The following is an 11,453-nucleotide window of genomic DNA, read 5'->3' on the forward strand; positions in this document are numbered from 1 at the left end:
AGAAATTGGACACTGCTGGCCTGAATCATGTTCTTAGACATAATGTTTCTCGCTGTCAAAATTTTGAGTATTTCCTTCCCTCCCTTACTTTTCTTGACTGGATATCCACACTTTCTTCAGACTGACTAGGTCTCTTTCTGACCCAAGGCCCTTCAAGAAACCTTTCGCTGCCTTTATGGGAAGAGAGGGATGGCATTTAGAGTTCAGTTCAGGGAGCTGYATTTCCAAATTTTATTTCTTTTTACTTGATCATCAGAACATTGTCTTACTCCTCCATTCTAAGAGAAAGGCAGCAAGAAACCTGCTAAATGACACCTGACAAATAAAATTACATAGACCTAGATGAAAACACCAGTTCCTACTCTGCCTGGACTTGGACTTTGCCTTTTGGGAGGCAAAAGAAAAATCTAGAAGTTTATGACCATTATAGAAAAGAACACAGATCTGCCACAATTTCTTCTGAGAAGACTAAGTAACATAAACCAAAAATCTCTTTAAAAACTGAGTGAGGAAAGTAATGGAAAAAAAAAATGATAGGAAGAACATTTCCAGAGGCATGAATGACTGCTTTGAGGAAAAGAACATAGAGCTTGTGCGGCGAGCAAGACAAGCCTTGTGCCCCACGCACCAGCTCCAACTTGACAGACAGTATTAAGCATTAATGAAATAGGCCAGAAAATTTTCAGCAACGTGCGCCAAGATCACTGGACAAGGGCCAGTGTAAGAAAGAATCTGCAAAAATGCTCTTTATTGGGAATGAAGAACTCAGCTGAGCCCGGCGATCGAGCGCCAGGACTCGGCCAAAAGCAACATTCAGTTATCCAGAAACCTGGGCTTCCTCCTGGGCCAGGGGAGAGCGAGTGYAGAGGAGGAAAGGCACTGCCTACCCAACCATCAATCTCCAGCAGGACCTTGTCCACAGCACATGGCAGCAAGGAGAGGGCTACAGAGAGGAGGGCGGAGGGGCTTTTAGAAGTGAAGATACCGGGGCTGATTAGTGTGTATCACCTATTAATGCACGAGTGACAGGTGCTTCTATTCAGGCTGCATATACGGTCACTCCCAAGGTTTCAAGCTTTTTATCTCGAAATTCCCTCATCTCAAAATTCAGCAAGGAATATTTTCTTAGGAAGGACACCTGTTAGCGGGATTTTAGGTAAGCCCCAGAGGGCAGATGATTTAAAGAACTAATTGAAAAGGATGTTAATGAAACAGCAGCATAACCAGCAGCAATGCTTGTGACCCTTCCGGGTGTATTTAAATGCTCATAAAATCCCTTGTAAATTATGAGACCAGCATAAAGCAGTTGGTGTAGTTATTAACACAGAAGAAAATCTATGGTGCTGCAATTAGTGATTTTCAAACATGGCCTTTTCATTTTGGCCAGTCTTTGGTAGCAGCCTTTGCATGAAGGGCAGTTTCTAAGAGGTGAAAGGAAGCTCTGAACTGCACTACAGGCTTCCCAGGAGGTGGTGTGGGGGGAAGCTCCCTCACAGTCCTCCAAAATATCATGAATCTTTGAAGAAAAAAGAAAAAAGAATAATTGAAAAATTTTAGGCCAGCAAGAATTTCAAAATGAAGGGTCAGAGTCTACACATTTGTGTGAGTGAGTGAGGTGGTAAAGGATTGAGTATATTGCTAGAGTAGGTTTATAGATCAGCAGAACGCAAGGGTTGTTGCTATGGAATTGGATTCCACTGCACATACTGCATGAAGGACCTTCATTAAATAATATCATCACAACTGTCTTTTAAATGCAAGTAGAACATCACTGAAACATTTCGTTTCTGGGTACCTCTCCTCTCCTTTTTCTCTCATTCCCTTTTCACTATTCCTTTTCAGAACACATGTTGATTAATATCTCTTTCAATGTCTGTTTTAATACCTAAGACCATCTTTGTTGGAGCTCTTAAGATTCTTTTTGAGTTTTCCTTTCATTTAGCTCTCCGCTGGTTTCTAGTACTACTTTATATTCATTTTCACACAATCATCCTTCTGCCTTCCCAGATGAGCCCAAGCTTCTATTTTCTAACCTCTATGATCTCAACACAGCATAACAATCTTTACTTTGCAGAACATCCCTCTTTATTTGGATATTTTGAGGAAAAAAAAGTCTCTTTGAAGCATGTGTTTTACAATTAGCAAAGAGATTTCCGACAAGTAGCAGTCTTATAAATCATACCATCAAGAAATACTGAATAAACACAAAATCTAATATGAAGGAGAATGTAAGTGAAACAAAAGAAGCCAACCTGATGGCATCCACTGATCTGTGGAGGGCTTGATCAGCGTGTTCACCTGATCCCAGTTAAGGTCATCRTCATCAGACTGACTGTAGCCGCAGGAAGTGAAAGGCTCCTCAAAAGTGCAGCATCCTGCAGAATAAGCACACAGGGGAAAATGAGGACAGGTGTGCAGATTACGGGCAACGAAACTGCAGGCTTAACAAATTTAATCTGTAATTTTAACAGACCTTTTAATACAAGTGATTATACGGCATGTATTTATTAACCACCAGTTTCTGAGATGATGTAAGACTTCGCGCCACAGAAAGCAGAACCGCRGAGACAGAAGAGCAATCACAGACTATTTTTCTCTATGACACAACCACCACGTATCATCATAAGAAAACAAAATAAAAAGCAGTCAAACCCCCCAAAACTGACTGAAAGCCTCAACAATTTACCCTCCTCTGGGGAAAAAAATCCCAACTTTTTAGAAGAAAAACTGGAAGCGGAGGAAGATCTTTTGTTCCCACTTTCTTTCAGTTGTTTAGAGAAGGGTTACACGTTAGAAGCATTAGATCTGCCCACGGTGGGGTGGGCTAAAATCAAACACCAAGACTTTGGAACAATGAAATCTAACATTATCCACAGGGAAACTGAAAAGCCTTGCATCTTTCCCTTGGGATATAATAAAATTGTTCGATCTTTCTTATATTGTTCTCTCCTAATAGGAGGGTTATAACTTAAGGTTATGMAAATCTGTTTTCTGGGTTTTCGTCTCATGTTTGACATTTTACTCCAGTGAAAAATGACACGTTTTCTATTCAGGAAACTAAGTGCAATCCTAGTCATGAATACTTCAGTCCATATTAAAGTAAATTCTGCAGCTGTTCCAACAAAACTAAGCTTTGGAGCTATCCATCATTTGTGATATCTATCCATTCGCACAGCAAACTATCTCACCAAGCTTTATTAAAATAGAAAACAAACAAAATCTATGTAACAAAGTAACTTTAAAAACCTAAAAAAGAACATTTTAAATAGCATTACAAAATACCTTATGAAGAAATCAGGAAAACATAAGTCAATTAATTATACCTTACAAGATTCCTCCAGCTAAAGCACAGCCTTCCTAATAGCCATTCCTCATTTATATTTAAGGTCTGTGACCTGTATTTTGCAAGCATATAATCATTAATGAAAATCATCTTTGTAAGCAACCACTAAATAATTACATTTCCCCCCTTACATTGCCATATATATGTATTTGTTTTAATAAACATGCCATGTTTGCCCTATAGGCTTCGACACAGGTCATCCTACACTATTTTCTGTTATAAAATGTCTTTTTATAGAAACTCTTCATTAGCTGCAGGCATGTCAGGGAAATTAGCACTTCTGGATATGGCATCTTTCTATACTCTTTTAAGTGCTGAAGTTTCAATTAGATATTCCGCTGGGAATAGAAAAGCCATTAAGGAACTTGCCGTTCTAGACTCCAGCATTTCGCCGCAAAGGCAACAACAGATTGAAAATTATCTCCCTCCTGAAGTTAAACAAATTCAGAAATTAAAAATAGATTTGTTTAAAGCACTCCAAATGATATCTGTTACATTCCTAGGAGGAAGTCAGAATATTAGGGAGCCTTTTAGACATTTGTTCTACTGCTTGACTAAATATTACCCAGGACTATTAAAATCTTCCAGGAGTTGGAGACGCAAAAGTAAAACAGAACTTTCCACATTTCTTTTTAAAGGCAGGCGAGGCAAAAGGTACTGAAAATGACASTAAGAATAAATATAAATAGGAAGATTTACAGAGCACAACATAGTCTATCCTGGCTAAAAAATATTCCCAGAGATTTCAAAAATGGCCTGCATAGGGTTTACTGCTTAAAGAGTGGCCTGATAAATATATGGAATAGTTGGATACCTCTACCTCTAGTGATAAGTAAGTAACAAGTAAATAACAGGTAAGTTTAGGGTATTTTCTTGCTCAAGTGCAGAATGAACCCAGTAGTGTAACATGCCCAATGCCGGTGAGAAAATGGAAGGTCTGTGACTCCATATGGCTATTAAGGGCTTCTGTCCTTTAGTTTAGGAAGCGGCCAAGAAAATGGATACACAGGACAACAGATGAATGGGAAGGTTCCACGTGTCCAGGCCATTTCTCTGCCAATACAGGACTGTTTTCTCACTGTTATTTTTCATCATTACTCGTGTGAKTCTAAGGCTAGATTACCCTGTCAGGATACCTCTTCTTTGGATTTCCTCTGTGCCATTTACATCCTTTCAAATTTTGAAATTTACTGTCTTAATTTCCTTGAAATGGGTAATTGTTAAGTGCCAGAGAAGAGCTTAAGAGCAACTTTTGAGCTCCTCGCCACATCCGCCTACGCTGCTTCCACRCACCACTAATCACCTGTAACAAGGAGCTAAATTACTGCAAGAAATCAAACTGTACAGGTCCCCCGCGCAGAGAACTGATCAACAGATACAGAACTGCACAGGTTTTAAGCCATGTTTTTCCYGTGGTCAGCAATGGGGACCAGATTAATGAAGGCAGTTGCACAAATATGGCTTTACTGAAAGTGTTTTACAGACTGAAAGAGCATACACGGCATATGCACGAGCTGCAAGCATAGAGAAGGAGACAGACTGCATAAAGGCGACAAGGGAGGGACCAACTTCCTTGTCCAACTGGAACAGCAGCAGGTACAGCAAAGCTTTGCCAAATTAGCCTAGCAATAATTATTGTAAACCAAGAATTAAGAGCAGTCCTATTTGCTTCCAGCTCATATTTGTTCCCTAAAGATTCTGACATTCATATTTGACTGTATTAGGAAGAGACTAAAATGATTCTCAAGTTCTTTAGAACTTGAGAGATGGGTCCCCACAGTTGACAAACCCTCTGCTGGCATCTACTCGTGCGCTCCTGCCTGCCGTCCCACTGCCCATTCACACTGCCTCCACTCGACAAGCTTTGCAGTCCATGAAAGATCAGCCACACAGGTTATCAACAAGCACTGGTGAAGATAGTGAAATACTCAAAATCTTCAACACCTCTTTATTTTTTATAGAGTTTGTAAACAGTAGTTACCACCAAGTTTGGTGGTCATTTATATTCGGCTAAAAGACTTTTAAAAATTTCCTCATGCTTACTGCTTATTAGGATGTATTTTTAACAATTAAAACACACACTGCTTATTTACTTACATCAGTTTCGGAATTTTCCTAATAAACAATAAAGCTGGACTAAATTGATCCTCCTTAAATCAGATGGCTTTTGCTGATGATGGGAAGAGTAGGAACATTTTTTTAAAAGCTCTATAGCTTAATCAACCAAAGCAATTTCCCTACATGTTAAACTAGCATTAAATCTGGACAGCTGAATTGTATTTTAAAGAATGATTTTTTTAGGCTTAGTAAAACCCTGGATGTGTGTGCTGTTAATATTCTTTGGATTATTCTGCATTTTACAGGTATTTTTGGAGACGTAAGATAAGTTAAACTGACAAATGTGCAAGATACAATGGAGCCTACAGCAACCTGTGGTTCATTCACCTACAGTTACCCTTTAACTATCATTGAATTTAGGCCAATATAGCTATAGCATTGTCCAAACACACATTTCCATTTTCATTAGGTTAATTTACTATAGAACTGAAAAACCTCATGAGCTTCAAYATGGGATAAAGTATACTCAGTATTTTTCCTTATGTGAGCTGAGCTTTATTTAAAGGATTCTGTGTGATACAGCATAACTAAGGGAATCTGTCACTGGGCGTTCTTTGAGTTAAGTGACAAAAGCCAACGTAGAAAAGGAGCTTCAAAGTTATGCCTGACACTCTGCTTTACTCCCGCAGGGTTTATACACTGCAAAGATCTCTGATCAATATGTAGGTTTTATCAAAAATAGGCTGCCAAATCTACAAGTGTTGAAACTTGTAATGCTTGTGAGYATCAATGTTAGTATTGGCAAGGAATTTATATATGTAAGCTAAGGCAGATACACGGGCTGAGCACTGAGGCAAATAGGCATTTTTGTAGAAAAAGCCTATGGTTTCTGATCTGCCACAATATCATGCATTCTGTTGCACAACACATAAACTCCAAATATGAGTTTATTGAACCTAACATTATATTAGTATTCTTCCTTATCTCCTTCTAGAAAGATTTTAAGTGCTGTTGCATCTGAATTTTCTGTTTTATACTGAATATGTGTTGACTAACTGTAACTAAGGGGCAGCACAGGTTTCAATATCTGATCCACAAGCGATCTTTGGCTTTGGTAGAGCAGTGCAAGTGCTTCTGTTAAGGGGTGGATATTTCCTTCTGCCTGTACCAAGGAGCATCTGTCCAAAGGAAGATGATGCCAGTCCTCAACCAACCCTGTTCCTTCCTCTCCTAGCAAATACCAGCTCATCCAACACCAATGGACCACCAAGGCAAGTCATAAATGAAATTAAAAAGTGTGACAAAACACTGTATTTGGGCTTCCCTGGCCTGTGATGGAGTCAGCTCGAGGAAGATGAGACAGCATTACTGGGTTGCCTTATGTTTCCTTTTACATTTTGAAAGTTCAGATTTTTGGACAAGCATCCTACCTAGGCACTCTCAGGACGATTAAAAGAAACGTTCTGAGAAACACAGCACTAGGTACCATAGCTCTGAGCTGCTGAGTCAGAGACTAGGCAGTGCAACTGCTCCATTAGGGGCTGATAAGAAGTCACAGGGTGGAAATTAAAGTGCAATTCTAAATTATAAACTGGCTATCACAGGCAATTTTTAGCATAAAAAATTGCCTGTGCTATCTCTTAAGCTGATGTGACATGTTTTATTTGCTGTGTTACTTCTATTACAGATAAGGCGATGGCAACAGTTTTTCTAATACAAAAACCTCCACATCTGTGTAACTGATAAATGGCTGATCAAAACAAAGCTTCAGCTGAACTAACATAGCTACATAAGCAGGTATCTTCACAAATACAATGAAAAACAAGGCATAATGCCCTGTCTGGAAACTCCTTTGCGTGGAGATGCAAGGCTCTAGCTGGCCTATCTCTATTGCTGGTGGAGCATGGCAAATTAAGCGGGACTCCCAGCCAGGCCAGTGCAGAACCAGGCAGCAAACCAAACTCTAACAGCCTCAGAAGTGTACAGAGAGCTGCCACACATCCACAAGGACATATGTGCACCCCAAGGGTTCCTGTCCATGCTTCAYACAGGAGCTTTCAGCAATGGACCTAGTTCTTTCTTTAAAAAAGAACATTCATATTTTCTCTCAAAATAGGCCAAGTTTTTCATTTATACTAAAGGAAAGTGCTCAGGGCTATAAAATAACACTGTAGTCTAAATTACCGGTTGAAGAGTCTGAATAACCATGTGCTGCATAAAGTCAAACCAATTTAAAATATTATCTACATTCGCTTTGTCAAGCTTGCATATGTGTGGGGGTGATGGAGAAGAGCAAGAGGAAATAGATTTTACAATTAAGGAACTCTTCAGATTGTGGGTGTGCTCAGGAGTCTGCAAAAAAAGTAGAGGATGGAAGAAGTAACTGGAAAAATCTCACCATAACCCAGGGCGAAGGTGAAGAAGTAAAAGGATGTGGATGGGATTTTGCAACTAGGAGAGGCCAGGTACTAATTCTGGGCTTAAGGGGGAATTTGACAGCTAGAAAATGATATAAAATTGTGTTAGGATAAGTGAAAAAGCTGGTACAGGGATGAGAGTTCAGCAAATTGTGAATCCAAGGACCAATTTTGACAGTATTGTAGGTGATAACAGTACATAGGAAAAAAACAGTTTCAAATAAACTTTTCAAGTTGCTATTTGGGAGACTTCAGAAGCTCAGCACACGCTCACCAAACGCTCACAACAGTTCCCTCTTCCTCCTCTGATTACCTGACAGAAACTGTATCGATGCAAACGTCCCCAGAAACACTCTGGCTTTGGCGACTAGCGTCTGGTAGCAGAGCTGCACTCAAGGGAAGACATAATCGTCAGGTCTGCCTTTCCCAGGGAATCTGCCCAAACTCTGCCAATTCTGTGTCTTCTGAAAAAGGAGTGCCTCATACGGAGAATAATCCAAGGCTGAGGCTCCTGAACTCAGCAGTGAAGAAGGAGAAAAGCCCTCAGGTAATGAACTCTCTCCCCAAGCCTGTTTTTAAGCTCCTTTCAGACATCAAGACACAGAAACACACCAGTCACTAAGGAGAAAAAGAAAGTACTCAATAAAAGTTCATAATATAAATACTGCCTAAGTCGTGCAAGCAAAATATACCCATATTACCATGTCCTCTGCATACCAGTTAATATTACAAATTCCACTAAAAATTGTTTAGAAGTATATTTAGAAAAATCTTGTTTTGAAAGGTATTACTGAAACAAGTTTTCAAAAGCCATTTTCATTTTATGCTCTATTTATAGAGAAGGCTATTCTGATGAGTGATAAAAATACTAGCTGGTCTTACAATAAAATACAACACCACTAAAAGAGAAATTCTTCAAACAAAAGTAATAATAGCTGCCATGGAGAGGGTATTTTTTAATTTCTTCTTATGAAGATTATATCTTTTTAAGTATTATTTTAATGCTTAAATTGAGTTCCTCATCAGAGACATCCCTTTACAAGTGTAATAGGCATTATTATGACATAAATTCTTTGAAAAGAAGCCTTAAAAGAAAAGAAAAATCTCCATCCAACGTGAAGTAAATACTATGGTACTTTCAAGTCATATATGGACTTCTCAAGAATGTTGTGGTCATATAAACTCATCTCTGAAAAACATGCTTTGTATATATACAGAAAAAAAACTTAATAAAAAACTCACTGAAAAACAAAGAAAGAAATCACGCCAAAACTAAGCAAGCAGAAATAATTAAAATGAATAATAAGGAAAAGAAATTCTGACCAAAGCATGATATTTTCTGCCAGAAATGACATATATTGCAGTGACCTACCAGTAACTGCCTTGATATAAAGTAAATGAGTATCAAGGCAATCCATAATAAAATGAACTGTTTCTGGCCAAAAACTAAAACCATATCCAAAAGGTACATTGGGCAATTAGAAGTCTGATTTGTAATGTATATTTAAGCCACAGATGTACGGGTTATTAAAAAAAGAAAAGATAAAATGGTGAATACCAGGTGCAAAAGGGAGATGGATGAGGTACATGTGTTCTGGAACTATCCCAACCTGCAGAATTCTGGAGGGTGGCCAAAACCACTACAAAATGAATAAATAAGGGACAGACATCCCATATGCTTTCTATACGTGAYAACATTGCACTTCGAAGTATAAAATCCCTTGTGTAAACTGCCTCAAAATGTTTCAATATAAAAACACCGAACTACAAATAACAAACCAAGYATCTTCTCCTAGAAGAGAATTAAAAATTCAAAAAACATTCTGATAGTGGAAGAAGCCTTGCGAGAAAAACAAAGTTAGAACTGAATGTTACTTTCATGTAAGTTCTATCAGGCAATTCACTTATTTCTATTGCTACCTGATATGAGTGTGAAAATCGCCGCTGTTATTAAGTGTTTAAGAGTGATCAGTAATCTTGATTATTGAATACAGGAGATGGTAGGAAAAAAGAATGCCTGGGAGYGCTATTATTTGTGTGTTTACTTCAAATGGAGATCAGTGAGGACATACATGGAGGGTGGGCAACCGATGTTCGGATTCCTGGTACACATACAATTAGGTACACACTTTTTTGGACAAGTTAGCATGCAGTACTTCTTTATGGACTTGAAATGACAYCTCCGTTTTGCAAAACGGCAGTAAAAACTCACGAGAGTGACTTGTGTTTAGGCTCTCTCCATGGAGAGAGATAAAGAAGGGCAATTTCCAGTGTCGCCTCTGGACGAGGCGGCACTTCACCCTCCTGTCAGCAGAGGGACGGACGCAGGCCACAGGTAGCTCCTTCCCGCTCGGCAGGCGTGTGGGATTCTTAGAGCTGATAWCAGCTGTCCCTTCTGCATCATAACTGCAACATTTGGTGGCATCTCTCTATCCTTCCCTCACTCAGTTTTGTTTTTTCAAATTTTTWCCTTTTTTACCTTCGCTCCTTTCGGTTCACTTTGTCCAAAACATGCCCAAGCACACACAGCCGGCACTGAACAGAAAACATCTAAGCGAACTATTCAATTATTTGTTTCATTTCTTTTTCTTTTTCTGGTTTCCTGTTCTCCATGAGCTACCACGGCCTAATGGCAAAATCCTCAATTATTTCCTTAGGTAAAATGCTGTTCTGGCGTAAAGGGCAAACTCAAAATCCACTCACCATTAATTTTTCATTATAGTGCTTATGGGGGACATGAGTGGTCGCACGGATGCTTTACCAGAGGCAATTTCCACAAAAGTAAGAGGAAAAAAAGCCTCTTTTTGCCTCCAGCAGCTCCACATTAGCGTCACTTTGGTAATTAGTTATCCTAAGAACCGGTTATCCCTTTTCCAGCTCACTTGACCTAAGCCCCCGAGAAGCTCCGSGTGCCCTTCAAACACCGCGCAGAGGAGTCGGCACGAAGGGTACGAGCGATGTTGAAGGAAGAAACATCTGCACCAGGAAGGCAGTGCCCTGAGCCAGCAACAGCCTCAGGTTTTCCAACAGTAAAACTCGTCTGGGAGTTGGTCATCCCACAGCCARCTTCAAGACACCACAAGGAGACCGCGAGCACGGTGTGAAACTCCCTCAAAGCGAGCCCCACGGCTCATTTTTCTCCCCTCATCGTGCACGCTGTTTGCTGGCAGCCCGTATTGCCAATCAAGGCAACAGACAGTGGCAATGAAAACAACCTGTTGTCTCACACTCCACCTTGATAGCCAAGTGATTAACTATCATTTCACTCGGCTATCAGGACACGCTGCGCCGAATACCTGTTGTACTCCTGCTTTCCTGCTGTTGTCAGGAAGCCGCTGCAGTCTCCTATTTATCTCTATATAAMGGCATTTTAGTGAGAGGCCTGACAGCACTCTCCTCATCCGCCAGTCGAGCCTTAAAACGTGTCCTCACCTTTACACTCCTCAAGCTCAAACCTGGATGGATGAAGGGCTGGAGTGCTCCCTCAGCAAGTTTGCCGACGATACCAAACTGGGTGGAGTAGCTGATAGCCCTGAGGGCTGTGCTGCCATCCAGAGGGACCTGGACAGACTGGAGGACTGGKCGGCGAGAAACCTCATGAGGTTCAACAAGGGCAAGTGCAAGGTCCTGCACTT

General features: G+C 40.0%; 1 protein-coding gene across 1 annotated transcript in view; it reads right to left on the reverse strand.

The window, feature by feature from the left end:
* Positions 1-2,298, reverse strand: part of PTPRM (protein tyrosine phosphatase, receptor type M) — a 328,512-nt gene extending 326,214 nt beyond the window's left edge. The window contains exon 1 of the mRNA XM_026035379.1: positions 2,253-2,298. Coding sequence (XP_025891164.1) covers positions 2,253-2,262 — 10 coding nt within the window. The 5' untranslated portion in view covers positions 2,263-2,298. The remainder of the gene's footprint in view (positions 1-2,252) is intronic.
* Positions 2,299-11,453: the final 9,155 nt, after the last annotated feature.

Source organism: Nothoprocta perdicaria, unplaced genomic scaffold, assembly GCF_003342845.1.
Source record: "Nothoprocta perdicaria isolate Ctin4 unplaced genomic scaffold, notPer1 scaffold_16, whole genome shotgun sequence".
Lineage (NCBI taxonomy): Eukaryota > Metazoa > Chordata > Aves > Tinamiformes > Tinamidae > Nothoprocta > Nothoprocta perdicaria.